Source organism: Rhinatrema bivittatum, chromosome 12 (genome assembly GCF_901001135.1).
Source record: "Rhinatrema bivittatum chromosome 12, aRhiBiv1.1, whole genome shotgun sequence".
Taxonomy (NCBI): Eukaryota; Metazoa; Chordata; class Amphibia; order Gymnophiona; family Rhinatrematidae; genus Rhinatrema; species Rhinatrema bivittatum.
In genome coordinates, this window is record NC_042626.1 from 190,499 (window position 1) to 209,062 (window position 18,564).

General features: G+C 42.9%; 1 protein-coding gene across 5 annotated transcripts in view; it reads right to left on the reverse strand.

Moving 5' to 3' along the window:
* SLC6A17 (solute carrier family 6 member 17) overlaps positions 1-18,564 on the reverse strand; it is a 64,691-nt gene that overhangs the window by 36,959 nt on the left and 9,168 nt on the right. For 4 of the 5 annotated variants that reach the window (XM_029573494.1, XM_029573491.1, XM_029573492.1 and 1 more), the window contains exons 2-4: positions 13,141-13,532; positions 9,841-9,998; positions 7,857-7,983 (exon numbers count right to left, since the gene is read on the reverse strand). In XM_029573494.1, the coding sequence (XP_029429354.1) occupies positions 7,857-7,983; positions 9,841-9,998; positions 13,141-13,426 (571 nt within the window). In that variant the 5' untranslated portion in view covers positions 13,427-13,532. Of the gene's footprint in view, positions 1-7,856; positions 7,984-9,840; positions 9,999-13,140; positions 13,533-18,564 lie in introns of those variants that run through there. The other variant, XM_029573493.1, reaches the window with a different exon arrangement.

Genomic DNA, 18,564 nt, shown 5'->3' on the forward strand with positions numbered 1-18,564 from the left:
TGCGGCAACCGCAGGTGCGCCGGGCACTAACGCAGCTCTTCCTACCGCTCGTTACTGGATAGACCTGACTGACACTTAACTTGAGGTTCCACCTGCAGTCTCTCAGTATTGATGTGTACCCAAGCCAGAAATGCAATAAAACAGAAACAACTACCTGAATAACGAACTCATCTCCCCTAAATGAGTAGTAGGAAGAAGAAAAACTTCAAGGCAAAATCACGCCCACACAAAACCCTGTGTAGGTCTAACAAAACCCTCTGCTATTCTTCAGAGTAATCCCAGAAAAAGGCAATTCGAGTGGGCTCTCCAATCTTCCCCTTTCCTCCAGAGGATGGAAAGTACTCTGGACTGATCTGTGGAACTACAGGAATGAAAATTAGCAGCCAAGAACCAATTTTCCTTTACCTGTACAGTCCCAGTTCAGTCCAGACTCCTGGGATGTGCCAAAGCTTCCTTAAACAGGGTGGGAGGGTCCCGCTTGAAGCACACGGCTTCTGGAGCCTGGACATCCAAATGATAATGCCGGGTGAAAATGTGCAATGACTTCCAAGTAGCCACTCTACAGATTTCTTGTGGAGAGACTAGCTGACCCTCGGCCCAAGAGGCCGCCGGAGAATGAGAAGAATGCGCTTGTAGCCCTTCCGGGACAGGACGACCCTGACAGATACACGCCGAACTAACAGCTTCTTTCAACCATCTTGCAATTGTGAGCCTTGATTCCTTATGTCCCTTTTTAGCAGCAATCCATCGTACAGAAAGATAATCTGACATGCGGAAACACTTGTTGATCTCCAGGTACCGCATCAACGCACGCTTTACGTCTTACTGCCACAAATCTTTAGTGTGTGGCACCAAGGGGTCCAAATTTGAGAAGGACTGGAGTTCTACTGACTGATTTAAGTGAAGAGATGACACCACCTTGGGCAAAAAGGAAGGAAGACGAGTGAGATAATCAAATTTGCAGGTGATACAAATTGTTCAGAGTAGTTAAATCACAAGCAGATTGTGATAAATTGCAGGAAGACCTTGTGAGACTGGAAGATTGGGCATCCAAATGGCAGTTGAAATTTAATGTGGATAAGTGCAAGGTGTTGCATATAGGGAAAAATAACCCATGCTATAGTTACACAATGTTGGGTTCCATATTAGGTGCTATTTATTTATTTATTTTATTTAAGAGTTTTTATATACCGTCATTAAGTTATTCACCATCACAACGGTTTACAATAGGGCACCAGTAAAAATATGGGTCATACATTACATAGGTGGTGCCAGTAGTTTTCGGTAACAATAAGGTGTTTATTAGGGGGATTAAGTGTATCATAGCAATATGTCCTGAATGTTGCCTACAGTTAAAAATGTTGACATAATTCGGTAAGGATTTATAAAATTAGGCAATTGGTGCTTTAAGCCGCATAACTTTTCCGTCATTTCCCGCATCAGTTTCCTTTCTTGAAGGCTTGTATGTAAAGCCAGGGTTTGAGCTGTGTTTTGAAAAGTTTATGATTGCTCTGGAGTCTAAGGTCAAGGGGCATGGAGTTCCATAATATGGGACCGGCTAGAGACAGAGCTCGCTCCCTCACTTGGGTAAGTCTTGCGGTTTTCACAGAAGGAATGGGAAGGAGTGCTCTGTTTGCTGACCTTAGATTTCTGTGTGGGACATGTACTCTAAGTGCTGTGTTCAGCCATTCTGCTTTATCGTCGTGGATGAGTTTGTGTATTAGGCATAGTGCTTTGAACTGTATTCTTTGTTCAATGGGAAGCCTGGGAAGCCAATGTAGGGTGGTGAGCGTATCTGTTATGTGATCTCTTTTGTTTTTTCCTGTGAGAATGTGCTACAACCCAAGAAAGAGATCTAGGTGTCATAGTGAATAATGCATTGAAATCGTTGGTTCAGTGTGCTGCGGCAGTCAAAAAAGCAAACAGAATGTTGGGAATTATTAGGAAGGGAATGGTTAATAAAACAGAAAATGTCATAATGCCTCTGTATCACTCCATGGTGAGACCGCACCTTGAATACTGTGTACAATTCTGGTCACCGCATCTCAAAAAAGATATAATTGTGATGGAGAAGGTACAGAGAAGGGCAACCAAAATGATAAGGGGAATGGAACAGCTCCCCTATGAGGAAAGACTAAAGAGGTTAGGACTTTTCAGCTTGGAGAAGAGACGACTGAGGGGGAATATGATAGAGGTGTTTAAAATCATGAGAGGTCTAGAACGGGTAGATGTGAATCGGTTATTTACTCTTTCGGATAATAGAAAGACTAGGGGGCACTCCATGAAGTTAGCATGTGGCACATTTAAAACTATTCGGAGAAAGTTCTTTTTCACTCAACGCACAATTAAACTCTGGAATTTGTTGCTAGAAGATGTGTTAGTGCAGTTAGTATAGCTGTGTTTAAAAAAGGATTTGATAAGTTCTTGGAGGAGAAGTCCATTACCTGCTATTAATTAAGTTGACTTAGAAAATAGCCACTGCTATTACTAGCAACGGTAACATGGAATAGACTTAGTTTTTGGGTACTTGCCAGGTTCTTATGGCCTGGATTGGCCACTGTTGGAAACAGGATGCTGCGCTTGATGGACCCTTGGTCTGACCCAGTATGGCATGTTCTTATGTTCTTAACCATTCTCAAGGAAACTCCCTCGTCCGTAATCCTCAAAAAAGGCTTCCTGCATGACAAGGCTTGAAGTTCAGAAATTCGATGAGCTGAACAGATTGCCACCAAGAAAACCACTTTCAAGGTGAGATCCTACATGGTCACATGTCTCAGAGGTTTGAAGGGTGGTGCACAAATGCTCTTTAAGACCACATTAAGGCTCCAGGAAGAACACGGCTGTCGAACCGGAGGACACAAATGTTTTGCTCCCCGAAGAAAACACACAACCTCTGGATGAATCCTCAAACTTTATCTCGTAAACATCCTAATGCCACCACTTGAACCCTGAGAGAATGAAAGGATAACCCTTTGACCAAACTGTCCTGAAGAAAGGCTAAAATATTCCCCACCAAGGCTCGCCTAGGATCCACCCTCTGTTCGGAACACCAGGCCTCAAAAACTCTCCATACCTTTGCATAGGCGAAGGAAGTGGAAGACTGCAAGAGGGTAGCAATGACTGCATCCAAATAACCTTTATCTTTGAAACGTTGCCTCTAAAAGCCAAGCCGCTAGACAAAATTGATCTGCCTGATCTCAATAAACGGGACCTTGATGCAGGAGATTCAACAGGTGAGCTAGCTGCAATGGTCCGTCCACTGCTAGGTTGACTAAGTCCGTAAACCACGGACATCTCAGCCTTTCTGGTGCAATGAGAATCACGTCACCTGGATGAAACTCTATGCACCGCAAGATGTTGCCTACTAATGGCCAAGGAGGAAACACATACAGTAGGATGTCTGTCGGTCAAGGCAGAACCAAGGCATCTACCCCCTTTGCTCCTCTCTCTCTTCGACGACTGAAAAAACTTGGGGCCTTGGTATTTCGGGGGGATTGCCATCAAGTCTACACACAGTGAGCCCCACTGACAAGACACATTGCATCTTCTGACAGCTCCCACTTCCCAGGGTCCAGTTGCTGCCGACTTAGAAAATCTTCTTGTATGTTGTCCAAAGCCACTATATGGGAGGCTGCCAAGCGCTTCAAATGTTGCTCCGCCCAATCGACCAAAAGCCAGGCCTCCTAAGCCACCACTCAACTCTTGGTACCCCCCTGTCAATTGATGTAAGCCACTGTTGTCGCATTGTCTGACAAGACCCTCACTGGCTTGCCCCTCACCAAGGGTAGAAATGCCTGAAGGGCCAATCGCACCGCTCTTGTCTCTAGACGACTGATAGACCAGGAGGCTTCTTCCGTTGGCCACCGGCCTTGCATAGACTGGTTCTGTCATACCGCTCCCCACCCAGAGAGACTGGAATTGGTGGTAACAATCGACCAGATCGGAATGTCAAGGTTCACGTCTCGACCCAACTTGTCTGGGAGGAGTCACCATAACAGACTTGAATGCGCAGACTCCAGAAGAGGGAGAGATAGCTGATAACACTCTGACAACGGGTCCTAGTGAGATAGTAAGCCAATCGAAGAGGCCTCATACGAGCAAACAGCCATAGATCCAAGAACTTGCAAGTAATCCCAGACCTTGGGTACTCGCTTGTCCAACAACCTGTGAACCTGAGCCTGTAATTTGGAAATTCACTCTTTGGAGAGGAATACCTTCCCCACCTTCATATTGAAATGCACCCCTTGGAATTCCAAACTCTGAGAAGGAACAAGATGACTCTTGGACAGATTGACTATCCACTCCAACGATCTCAGGCGCCTGAGGACCAAATCCATTGCCCTCTGACAAAGGGATTCCGATTTCACTCGGATCAGCCAGTCGTCCAGATAGGGGTGGATGAGGACACCCTGTCTCTGGAGAGTGAAAGCCACCATGATCATTACCTTGGTAAAGGTCCTGGGTGCCGTCACTAGACCGAAGGGTAGAGCGCAAAATTGAAAGTGCTCCCCACGAATAATCAATCATCAGATATCTAGGGACTCCATTTGGAACAGAGGAACCTTCAGAGCCCCGTTCACCTTCTTTAAATCGAGGATTGGATGGATCGTTCCTTCTTTCTTGGGAACTATGAAATAAATGGAATAGTGTCCTGTCCTTTGTTCCTCCAGGGGAACGGGGACAATGGCTCCTAACTAGCTTAGGCGACGAACAGTGTCTCGTATCACCATTTTCTTTTCTTGGTAAGAGCACGGGGAGACCAAAAACTGATCTCTTAGCGGCCAAGCAAATTCTAAAGCGTTACCTTGTGACGTGATTTTGGCCCACTCCTTGTAAAATAGTGCCAGACGGCCCCCTATTACTGGAACAGAGGACTGGACCAGCCTCACATCACTGTGATGATTTGGCACCACTTCCTCCCTGGGAAGAGCTATCTCTGCTGGACTGATGCCTTTGAAAGGACTGACTCCAGGACTGCTGTCTACCCAAGAATTGCCTCTGAGTAGTTCCTGACGGTCTGGACGCCCAAAATCTTCAACTCCCTCTGACGTGGGAACAAGAAGGAAAGGAGCTTTTCCCTTTTGGCTTATCTTCCGGCAACTTGTGAACCTTATTCTGACCCAGAGACTTGATCATCTTCTCCAAGTCCATACCAAAGAGCAATTTCCCTTTAAAAGGCAAACAGTCCAAATGCGACTTGGAAGAAATGTCGGCTGACCAATTCCTCAACCAGAGGAGTCTCCGGGCCAAAACCTCCCAAAATCGTTGACCTGGAAGAGGTCCTGAGAAGATCAAACAATGCAGCCGCACTGTACGCCACAACGGCTTCCAACCAATCTGCCTGTGAGACTCAGATTCAGACAAAGACTTGTCCATCTGCGACTGCTGCACCCAGTGAAGTTCTGCCCTCAACAAAAAAGTGCTACACATAGCAGCCTTAGCACCAAGTACAGAGACCTCAAAAATCTTCTTGAGGTGCACTTCCAGCTTCCTGTCCTGAAGGTTCTTCAGAGCTGTAGCACCAGCACCCGGAATGGTCGTTTTGTTGGTAACAGCCAAGAATGAGGCATCCACCTTCGGGACCTTAAGAAGGTCAAGCGCATCTTCTGGCAAAGGATACAATTTATCCATAGCCCTGCTGACCTTTAAACCTGTATCTGGAGTATCCCACTCCCTGAACAGAACAGCGCTAACTGACTTATCAAAATGAAAAGACTTGGCTGGACACCGGAGGCCAACCATGACTGGGTCCACTGCTTCCAATTCGGAATCCTCTTGAGGGATCTCTATACCCAGTTCCTCCAGCACCACGGGAATGAGAGGACCCAGCTCCTCCCTGCAGAACAATTGTTCCACTTTAGGATACATCTCCATTGATCACCGAGCTCTTCGATAATGCCTGATCCAGCTCCTGCTTGACCACACCCAGAACAGAACCCCGAGGGTCCTGTCCCGAAGATCATCCTTTTCGGAAGCGTCAAAAGTGCTGTCTGCTGTGGACAGCGGCACTATGGCTCTCAGGAGTCACCTGACCCTTGTGGCCCTCACATCCCCGGAGGACCTGGACCTCTTTGACCGCCTAACAGGAGCATCCTTTCCAGTTGTGCACTTCACGGCCTTCCTGGCCTTATAGGCCTTGTGCAGTAACAGCACAAAATCAGATGAAAAGGAAGAAGAGACATCTGAGTCTTCCCCGGGGTCCTCCTCACTTCCTAGTGGGGCCCCCCTCGGCATCTGGACCTCCCCTGGAGGTTCCCACCTCTGGAGATAAAGGAGAAGGGAAATCCCTGCCCCACCCCGCCTCTGGAGCTTGCACAAGAGACCTAAACGTTTTCAAAATGGCCGCCATTCCCGTTCTCAGCAGGAAGAGATCGTTGGAGGCCTGCCGCGCCAGCAAGAGCCTCCCAGGCTCACGGTGCCTCATCGACTTGTCCCCCTGCCATGCTTCCCGAAGGGCCCTTCCCAATGGGGATGCACTGGGAACATAAACTGTCACGTGAGAGATGCGCACGCACGTCTCCCGAAGCTGCTCCACGTGGCATTGATGTTGGCACCAGGCAGGGAGATTAAATTGGAGCCGGGGAGGGAGAGAAAAAGGGCCCCGGAGGAATGGGAAGAAATAAGCAGAACCGCCCAAATGAGGAGTAAGCGGAGCTGGGATCGGACATGTGCTGAATTACAACAACCCCCGAGTTGTTCCGAAAAATCTCCTCCTTACACTTTTTTGTTGTCTTTTTTTTTTTTTTAAACTAAAACTTTAACAAAGAAAGAAGAAGAAAGCACTTCCCTTCAGAATGGCTGCAGGCTCTGTCCGTCCCTCAGGCAAGTGAACTGGGCCTCCCCCGGCTTTCAGTCCTCTCTGGTGAAAAAGGGAGCGAGCTATATAAGGGTCCCTGACCCCCTGCTCGTCTGCCTCAAATACCAGGGAGGGTGGCCCCACCAGGACCTAGCAACCCCCTGGGAGGCCAGCACTGCTGAAAACTGCAGTTCTCTCTCTATATATATCGAGAGAGAGAGAGAGAGAGAGAGAGAGAGCGAGCTGCAGTTTTCAGCAGTGCTGGCCTCCCAGGGGGTTTGTTTTGTAATTCAGACTGCAGGCTTTGCACGTTCACCATCTGCTAGAGACAGTTAAATACTGAGGGACTGCAGGTGGCACACTGGGTTATGTACAACGTCAGTGAGACTCTCTGTCTCCATCTGCTGGCAGGGAGCAAAACCCAGGAGTCTGGACTAATCTGGTACATACAGGGAACTGCTGGAGACTGAGAAATACTGTGGGACTGCAGGAGGCACACTGGGTTATGTACAGCGTCAGTGAGACTCTCTCTGTCTCCATCTGCTGGAGGGGAGGCAAAACCCAGGAGTCTGGACTGATCTGGGTACGTACAGGGAAAGTGACCTTATATAATTTTGATTTTTGTATTTATAAGTTTTTCCTTTCTCTACTTGCATTGTTCATCACCTTGGGTCTTTGGGCTAGATGTTTGCTAAACTGAATTAAACAAAATCTGTCTGTCTAATTCTATTGTAATCTGCTCTGAGGCCATTCTTGATAAAAAGTAGAATATCAAATGTCAATAAATAAAATAAACTTTTTTTGAAGTGAATTTCAAAGACATTGTGTCTCATTGTGAAAAGTTTTAAAAGCAGCTTAAAACGAATTGTGAGGATTTCTCAATAAGCAGTTCAATTTGTCATAAAAGACCTCACTCAGTTGCTTTGTCTTAATGAGGTTTTGAGAGGTTTATAGAGCTCTTAGATCATCTGTTTTATAGGACATAAGAAGAGGCTGTGAATGATTAACCATCTAACACCTATATGAGTGTAATGAGTGTAAAATCTAGCAATGTACTCACCAGTCCTAGATCCATTCCTTACAATGGGACACTCACTCCAGGGTAGAGGGTACTGGAAAGATTTAAAGAAGTAGAATATACTCCACCCAATGATGACATTGTAATAGAGACCGACAAAGAGGCAGACCTAAGCAAAGCAAAGAAACATGGCATTTCATGATGAATGGAGAAGGATCAACCTTTGCTCAGGATACTCTAAGGTGTGTGACAATGTAGCTAGAGGGTTATGGGTCCTCTCTAGTCCCAAATTACCCTTAGACATGGGATAATGTTGCCAAGGAATTATTAGTCCCTTCCAATCAGGATACCCTCAGATATTATCCAGGTGACTCAAGAGACCCCAAAATATATGACAGAGATCGCAGGTTTTGGATCCTTTGAGACTCAGGAAAAACTGCAATGCATTTAAGAAAACCAGGACTGGTTCAGCTAGTTCCTTATGAACCAGAATAATTTCATAATCCTATTTTATTTATTTATTTAGATGTTTTATATACTGTCATTCCAACGTAAGATTTATTTATTTTATTTAAAGATTCTTGTATACCGTTGTTCATAATATACATCACAAGGGTTTACATGTTACAAAATCACAAAATCAACTATTAAATTGTTTAAAAAGGTACATTAAAATGTAATAAAAATAAAATTGTTAATAAAATTATTACTAAGTCAACATAAAACAAAGAATAAAATAATGCTTCTCTATACCAATTAGTCCTTTTTTTCAAGATAGTCAACATAAGCCTGTTCGAAAAAGCTTTAAACTCTGATCACAATGGTTATCAAAATCTGCATTCAAATTCGGGGTTCAACATTCATACATTATCTAGTTCAACATAACAGCAAATGCTAGATCAGCACATCTGTACATGTTAACTAAGGTGCTCTGATGGAGGTTTCTAATTCATGATTCCATTTCATTATTCTTCATGTAATACTCAGTATATTGTCTTGTTACACTTTATATCGCTCAATACTTACTGCTCAATCTGTTCTCATGATCTAGGGTTATAATAGTGACTTTAACGGCATATTGGTATTTTACGTTAGATCACATGCATTTCTAAAGAGCCACATTTTCAGTTCATGTTTGAAACTCTTTCTGTTCTACTTCCACAACTTGGGGCCCCACTGTGGAGAACATTCAGTCTCTTATATTCTGTCTCGTAGGCACCTTTAGAAGTCCTTTGTTTTGCAATCTTAGGGTTCTCTGCAGTGTGTAATGTTGAAGTGTAACTCCTAATAAGCATGGGTTATTATTGGTAATAATATTGAAAATTAGAGTTAATATTTTGTAATGCATTCTGGATTGTACAGGAAGCCAGTGCAGTGCTATCAGCGAGGGGGTGATGTGCTCACATTTCCTTGTCCCTGGTAAGATTCTCTCTAAGGCATTCTGTAGTAGCTGTAGTGGGTTTAATAGTCCTGAGGGTAGTCCTAGTAATAGGGAGTTGCAGTAACCTATGTTTGATAATATTAGTGTTTGTAACATAGTGCGCAAGTCCTGTATTGTTAGTAATGGTTTCAGCTGAAATAGTATTCTTAGTTTGGAGTATCCTGTTTTAATTACTTTGCTCAAATGCTTTTACATTGTAAAGTTCTCATCGATCTGTATTCCTAGGTCCCGTTCTTGTTCTGAGGGAGTAATGTTAACATTTCCTAGGTCTAGGGTTGGCGGTTTGATTATCATGGGATTTCTCCTTAACCACACTATTTCATTTTTTTTGTGCTTAGTGTTAGTTTCAGCTGGGACAGTTCTTGTTGAATTGCCTTCATATATGTTGACAGAGTTGATGCAATTTTTTCAACTTATTTCCATATATTTTGTTATATTTCTTGTCCTGTGATGGTTTGAGCAAGGCGGGTTGGCTCCTTTATCATTGCTGTATTATCTTCAGGTGCACATGAAGGGGAAGCCTCCTAATCTAAGTTCCTGAAAAATCAGCAATGTTAAGAGTTTTGTGCTCAGCCCAATACTTACCACACAGCTGGCAAATCCAATGCCTCCCAACCGAGGGCAGACATAATTCCACACACCAATGCTGCCCCGACGGATCCTCTGACCCACCGCTAGCTCCAGAAAGAAGAGTGGGATGCCAATAATGATCAGCAGCACAAGGTAAGGAATCATATAGGCACCTGTAGAAGGAAGGAAGGACAGAAAGGGAGGTTAGAACATGTGCCATAAACTGAGTTTCATTCCTGCATCAAATATTGTTTCCTAGCTTGACAGGGGCTTGAAATAGTGCACAGACAGCAAGCATAGTCCCTGTGGAGGGAGAACATCTATCTCCTATTGCTAGGACCTAAGCTGTATGCATATTAGGCTCCAGACAGAGCTGCAGAAATATTGGAAGATGCAATGGTGGAGCAACAGCTAGTCTTTGTAACCATGGAAACCAAATCTGATGTGGCCAAAATGGGGCGGTGAGGAACATCTTCACCTGTCTTTTCTTAACTTGGTCTTTGATATGAGAGTAAGAGATGAAGAAGCCGCACTTGGCTTCCTTTCGACCGCTTAAGCAGCTAAGTCCATGCCGGCTGAAAAACCAGCTACCGGACCAAGGCACTCATCTGAGGGACACGGAAATAACCCCACCATCTGCTATCACCGCAGGAGAGCAGAGCAAATGTAATATCCTCACTGGCAGGCTGATGTCACTGCAGGGGGGTGTGTGCTGTGGCATCAGTTTGCTCCGTGTCCATCTGCTGGGGGAGCTGCGTGGCCCACTTGTTCTGGTTTCATCTGACTGGAGGCTAAGAAACTGCTATTAATCAAGTTTACTTAGGGGCGGATTTTCAGAGCCCTGCTCGCGTAAATCCGCCCAAAACCGGGCGGATTTATGCGAGCAGGGCCCTGCGCGCCGGTAAGCCTATTTTACATAGGCCTACCGGCGCGCGCAGACCCCGGGACTCGCGTACGTCCCGGGGTTTTCGGAGGGGGGCGTGTCAGGGGCGGGCCCGGTCGTCGCGGCGTTTCAGGGGCGTGTCGGCAGCGTTTTGGGGGCGGGTACGGAGGCGTGGCTACGGCCCGGGGCGGTCTGGGGGCGTGGCCGCGCCCTCCGTACCCGCCCCCAGGTCGCGGCCCGGCGCGCAGGAGGTCCGCTGGCGCGCGGGGATTTACGTCTCCCTCCGGGAGGCGTAAATCCCCCGACAAAGGTAAGGGGGGGGTTTAGACAGGGCCGGGCGGGTGGGTTAGGTAGGGGAAGGGAGGGGAAGGTGAGGGGAGGGCAAAGGAAAGTTCCCTCCGAGGCCGCTCCGATTTCGGAGCGGCCTTGGAGGGAACGGGTTAGGCAGCGCGGCTCGGCGCGCGCCGGCTATACAAAATCAATAGCCTTGCGCGCGCCGATCCAGGGATTTTAGTGGATACGCGCGGCTCCGCGCGTATCTACTAAAATCCAGCGTACTTTTGCTTGAGTCTGATGCGCAAGCAAAAGTAGGCTGATCGCGCTTCTTTTAAAATCTACCCCTCAGGGAATAGCCACTGCTATTAATTGCATCAGTAGCATGGGATCTTCTTAGTGTTTGGGTACTTGCCAGGTTCTTGTGGCCTGGTTTGGCCTCTGTTGGAAACAGGATGCTGGGCTTGATGGACCCTTGTCTGACCCAGCATGGCAATTTCTTATGTTCTTAAAATGCATACACAAGGTTTCTGCTGTATGGAATGACAAATGTACCAGATGCTAGAGAATCTGGATCTGTTATTTTTGCAGTATACTGGAAGTGTGTGGTTTGATGGAGCTGCAAAGACGTCCACCTGCAGCATTCTCCAAAGCTGGAAGAGGTAGTGCACTGTGCTGGGGTAGAGAGCGCACTTGTGAGGCTGTAGGCAACAACTCAAGGATTCTGCCAAGGCTTTGAGCTTTCCCGAGAGATATATTCTGTAGTATTTAGATACACTTTCTTTACAATTGTCCAATTCCATATCTTGCATGTTTCTTTGCAAACCCCATGCCTCCTTGTTTGTTTATGTAATATATTGCTACCTGATTGTCCATCTGGTTCTGTACTACTGATGCTTTTAACCACAACTTGAAGGCAAAGAGCTTTGAATAATGTTCTTAATTCCAGGTGGTTTATCTGAATGTTTCTCTTGGGTAGTCCAAATCCTTTGTTAGTATCTATTGAGTATGTTGAGCATGAAAATATTGCGTACAAAGATGATTTGAAAGTTGGGTCCATCAAGACAGGAATGAATGAGTGGTATGATGATATTTATTCCAGAAGCTGCCCAGGGGAACAACATGAACAATGGTTGCCGTATGGCCTAACATTTTCAGAAAGGTCCTGGCTATTACCAATGGGCAGTTAGACAACCTTTGGACTATGTGGATTAGATTCTTTATCTTTTGTGGAGGAAGAACATTTTTTCCTTCTTTGGTGGTCAGGAAAGTGCCTATCAATTCCAACTGATGTGCTGGAAATAGGAAAGGCCTCTGGAAGTTAACTATGAATCCAAACAAGAGGAAAATAAGTATGATGCTTGCTTTACTTCTTAGCCAATCATGTAGATATGGAATGACTAATATTTTGGGTTTTTTATACCTGCAGCTACCAGTACTAGGCACATGCTGAATACTCTTGGAGTTGCCGATAGGTCAAACAGTAGCACATAGTACTGATAATGATCTTTGTGTACTATGAAATAGAGGTAACTCCTGTGATTGTCATGAATGGCTATATACATATAAGCATTATTCAGATCTAGAGTTGATGAACTGAAGGGATTAATATAGGGAAATGTTTCGGTTCAACTTTAGTGTTTTTAGATGTCATTAACATCATGAATGGTGGCAGATAAAGACCAAAGTAGTTCATCCAGTCTGCCCAGCAAGATGTTCAGAGTTGAAACTGCTGCTCCATGCAGGTTACTCCTACACAGAAAGGTTCCTAGCTTACCAGTACTGGGTAATTTCAGGGAGCAAAGCTAAGAATTCAAGAGGTGAGTGCTAGGTGTTCACATGATCAGTGGGTGAGGATGTAAAATTAGTCCTGGTATATTCTGAGGGATATGATAGGTCAGAGCTAGGCGGAGAAAAATAATTCCATCCCTTACTGCAGAATCTCTCCAGCACGGGGGGAACTGATGAGCAGTTCTAGGGGACCTGAATACCCCCGCCCCCCCTATCAACATCAAGAGATAAAGCCTATAGGATTTCTACGTGCCCTTGGCCCAATGACCAGAGACTAAGGTGTGCACAGACATTTTGCTTGTTTTGTTTCTTTTCATTCATTTAAAAACAGGGTCATAAATCTAATCCAGAGGCTGAAATCCACTTACCTCCCCCATTTTTCTGACACAAATATGGGAAGCGCCAGACGTTTCCTAGCCCAACAGAGTAGCCAATTTGAGCCAGAATATATTGTAGTTTGCTGTTCCAAGCTGGTCTGTCTTCTGAGTCTCCAAAATCCTCTACATCCTTCTTTTTGCTGTGAATTTCATTGCTTACATTTAAGATGCTGTGCTTGTAATCCACTGGTTCCTCGTGAGCCAGGAGATCAGCCACAGACTCCGTGACATGTTCACTGCTCTGTTCACGTTGAGACACTTTACTGTGCTTAGGCATCTAGGATTCGTTCTCTTCTTGAAAGTTTGGGGAAAGGAGATAAGGAACAGGGTGACAGGTGAAACTTGCAAAGACTGGTTTTCACTGCTGTTTCATATGGTGTATCCTGCAAAAGACAAACACCAAAGAAACATTAACAACAGAATCCACTCTCTCATTCTGCTTCTCTTCTTTCCACCTGAGATATGCTGGGATTGTGGGATTTCCATTCCTTTTACCTCCTCAATTTTAGGGTGCCTATCTGTACCCCAGTCCCAGAATTATCTGATATTGTGCATGAGGCACATGTAGGACTGGATTTAGGAACATGGTACAGTTTAGGACATCAGTTTATGAGGACCCTCTACGCACAAAAAAACAAGCATTTTATAAAGATAAAGAAAAGGAGAAAAATAGTTGAGCGATAAGGATGCACCAAGCTAGAAGTTTTTAGTAACCTACATAAGCATATTAATGTTAAAATCAAACTGCCTAATTTGTTCCTAACAATCAGGTTTAATTTACACACCTAGTTTATTATTTTAAATTGTTACCGTACTATGATGGCACACGAGTAATTTGTAATCTATACAACCCATATTTCTCTTTATCGTGCCCTTCTGTAAACCGTTGTGATGGTATTTAACTTAACGACGGTATAGAAAAATGTTTAAATAAATAAAATAAATAAATTGCAAGTGTTACATTTTTTGTAATTTATTTATTTATTTTATTTTATGCTTTTTTATACCGGTATTCATGATCATATCGGTTTACAGGGAACTGGGGTAAAAAAACAACATAATCTTAAATATTGAATATTAAATATTAAACCAGATAAGAGAGGCAAAAGTTACAATAAAACAGGGTAATGGAACTGGGGGAAGAAGATGACAAAGCAGAAAGTAACTCAAAGACAGAAACAAATATTTACAGTGTGCTGAATGATCGGTAATGATAGGTATGATGGATCAATGGTTTACGGAAAGGCCTGTTTAAATAACCAAGTCTTAAGCCTTTTTCTAAATGTCAACAGGCAGGGTTCTTGTCTGAGTTCAGTAGGGATAGCATTCCATATGGTTGGTCCCACTGTGGAGAAGGCCCGTTCTCTATTTGCTAGATGATGGGTGGATTTAGTTGGGGGGACGTGCAAGGATCCTCTGTAGGCTTCTCTGATGGGTCTAGACGAGGTGTGTATTCTGAGCGGGAGTTGAAGGTCAAGAGGAGTTCGGTTATGGATGGTTTTGTGGATGATGGTGAGTAACTTGTGTAGAATTCTGAAACTTATTGGTAGCCAGTGTAGATTTCTGAGGATGGGTGTGATGTGGTCTCTTCTGCAAGTGTTTGTTAAGATTCTGGCCGCCGCGTTTTGAAGCATCTGAAGGGGTTTGATGGAGGCGGCAGGGAGACCTAGCAAGATGGAATTGCAGTAGTCTATCTTGGAGAATAGAATGGCTTGGAGGACAGTTCTGAAATCTTGAAAGTGTAGGAGTGGTTTTATTCTTTTTAGTACCTGCAGTTTATAGAAGCAGTCCTTGGTTGTGTGGTGGTTGAATGTTTTTAAATTCATGCGATTGTCGATTAGTACTCCCAAGTCTCTTGCTTGGGTGACGAAGGTGGTGGTAGCAAGTGTCTTTTGAGGGGGAACACTATTGTCCGGGGAGATGAGAAGGAGTTCGGTCTTAGCTGAATTGAGTATCAGGTTTAGGTTAATGAGGAGGAGGGTTGATCTCTTGGAGGCAATTTTCCCAGTATTTGAGTGTTTTTGTGATGGATTCTGTTATGGGGATCAAGATTTGCATGTCGTCTGCGTAAAGGAAGTGCAATATTATCTCTCCAATGTAATATTATAGGACCACATATTAATATTAGTAAAGTAATATTAATAATATTAATAATATTATATATTATATTAATATATAATATATTATATTACATATAATATATTATATTATAATATTAGTAAAATTAGTAATATTATTTTATTTATTTATTTATTTATTTAGTGTTTTTCTATACCGGCATTTGCGATGGGAATCGCATCATGCCGGTTTACAATTAACAAAGGGGTGAGAAGGAAGAAACAATAAGAACATTAACAGGTGCTGAACGAAAGGTTGCAGTTACAATAAAACAGGGAATTATATAACTTGGAGCAGTGAAGAGGCAATAGGAAATTAACAAAGAGAACAAAATTACCAAATAATGGTATTTGCTAAGCTATGGAACTTTGCAAAGTTATTATTTACCAGGTTAAAGGTAAAGTCTGAGCGTTGGTTAATGGTGCATTAAGTTTTCGTTGGAGTCTGGGAAGGCTCCAATATTAGTAAAATTAGTAATATCTCCAGTGTAATATTATAGGACCAGATAATAATTAGTAATATTGGTAAAATAATATTATTAGTAATATTATATATTATAATATATATTAATATATTATAATATAATATATTATATAATATATATTATTATATATAATAATATTAGTTATATTAGTAAAATATTAGTAAAATTAGAAATATTAATAATCTCCAGTGTAATATTATAGGACCAGAATACATCACTTCAATACTATAGTTGCCACCCCAAGAGGCTTTTGGATAACCTTTCTACGGGACAGTTTCTTCATCTATGTCGTTTATATTCTACTATTAAAGATTTTAAGGCCTATGCACAAGATATAAAGGCCAGGTTTCTGCAGAGAGGATACCTTTTTGATATCTATAATCAAGTATATAAAAGGGCCATGTGAGATACCAAGATCTGCTTCTTCAACCTGCAAGCTTTATCCTACTCTCCTTTTGCATTTCCAAGAATAACAGAGCATTAGACACACTGGCACATATTGAAGCTACATAAGGTGCTTCAAAAGTTTCCTCTTTTTGCTCTGGCCAGAGGACATAATTTAAGAACTATCTAGTGAGATCCACCTCTGTTCCTAGGACAGCTGAAAAATGCACATGACAACTCATGATTTAGACATCAATCACGTGATCACTGTATTCGATTCCCTCTCTCTTTTGGTGGTCATGAGATTACCTTAAGTTGATGCCAACCTATTAGACAAACATTCAACATCCTGTGACAGGACTGGTGTTATATTTAATTTGCTACCCCTATCTGCTTTTATATGTAGGTAAAATAGCAGAAAGCAAGGACTTCTATTATTGAGCATCTAAGTTGCATAACATGTAAGTGAGCATAAGCTCCACTCATATCACACTGGAAACTGAAACAGTATGATTTGAACAGACTGAGATTTGTTATGTTGGATGTTCCAAAAGCGAATATCTGAGGAAGTAATTATTTGAAATTATTAAGTTATGAACAGCGGTGGATATACAGATTGCGTACTATGGCTCCCCTTGGATTGAACAAGGACATTGACCGGCATCTATTTTTTTAGTATTTGTTTTTTCTGACAGACTCTTTTTCAGGACTTTGTCTTTTTTTTTAATAGATTTTTGCATAGTTGTGTGGTGTACGTTCTGACATTTCATAATGTCATTGGCTTGATGGACCCTTGGTCTGACCCAGCATGGCAATTTCTTATGTTCTTATGACTCACACACATCCTAGCAATGAATGCATGTGCATAGGTAGCTAGCATAGACATTTTACATGCTCTATAAAGTTCATAAGACACTGATTTCCATTAAAAGAGTATAAATTGTTAAAACTTTTTTTTAGAAAGGCAATGTACATAGTTAATTATTTACTTTAATTTTTATTTTTCTACAGCTTTAGATGGTGTCTTTTTGCAGACAGATAGTACTGAAACATTATCAGTGTTGGGTTCAACCAGCGGAGTTTGACAGTCAATATATTGGCAGTTATAGCATTTCATGCTCTCTTTCATCAAATTTAAAAGGCTTGCATATATCTGCTGCAAATAAGCTACCTATATAACTTTTTTATGTGCATAAAAGAAAAAAAAATATTTTAGTGTTTTGATTTGGGATTTGTTTGGTAAATGATGAATAATTTGTCACAAATGATCATTACAGCAGTACCTTGTAATTATTGGTAGGGTTGCTGTTCTTTGACTACACACGTCTGATACAATTAGCTGTTGTGCTATTGATAGATGCCTCCACCCTCTAGTGTTATTATTGATGTGAACGTGGTGGGCCTTTTTTGTTGTGGCTGTTATTTGGTCTATAGCTAAAATACAAAGTGTACATAGGTATATAGAAAAAAGCAATAGGTGATTTCAAAAACCTACCTAAAACATTCTTCAGCTGTATTTTAGTCATATAGGACACAAATTCAGTATTGTAGCCTAGCAACCAAGCCCTAAAATGACTTAAAATAACAGTATGATAAAAACAAGAGAAGTGTGTGTGAACTGTGTGATATTTTTAAGGAAAATAATGAGGTAAAGAATACTGTTAACCTCTATTAATTTATTCTAATTATTAAGGACCAAAACTCTGTAAAACCATTCAGATGGAATCCACATCATAGGGATGGTACCTTTGATACCGGTGTGCGGGCGCACATATATGCATGTATGTCGGCTTGCGCCAATGGACATGGCCACTTTATAACATACGCGCATATATGCATGCATAGTATAAAATAGGCTTTATGTGCGTACGGTTTTATATGGATGCGTGCGGAAGTAGGGGGATTTTAGTTAGATACACCGGGACTTCCTATCCCCCCCTAAGTGCCCTGCTACACCAACCCTTAAAACCCTGCTGACTAGCCTAGATTTTTTTTTTATCATCCACAGCAGTAGTAAAGTTAGGTGGCACAGGACCTCAGAGTGCACTTGTGCATGTAAATATTTATGCACATATTTCATGTTAAACTCCCGCCCTTTTTTGGCAACTTGTGTGCGTACCAGGAGATGTGTGCAAACTCGGGCAGCTTTTAAAATCTACGTGGCGCGCTGGCTGGACATCTTTATGTATCTCTCGGTTTTGCCATGTACCAAGCTTTTAATATTCACCCCTAAGTGGAAAAATGTCAAAAGCATTTATGTGTGTATTTAAGCTTTTTGAAAATTACTCTGGGGGCTGTATGTATAGAACTATGAGGGTTCAGGCCATTTGCAAGACTGTGCTGGGTGCCCTGTCCTACACATACACTTTCTTCCATCCCATCCCCCATCTCTCCCTCTGCTGATGTTGGATCGAGGTCAGGGAGGGAAT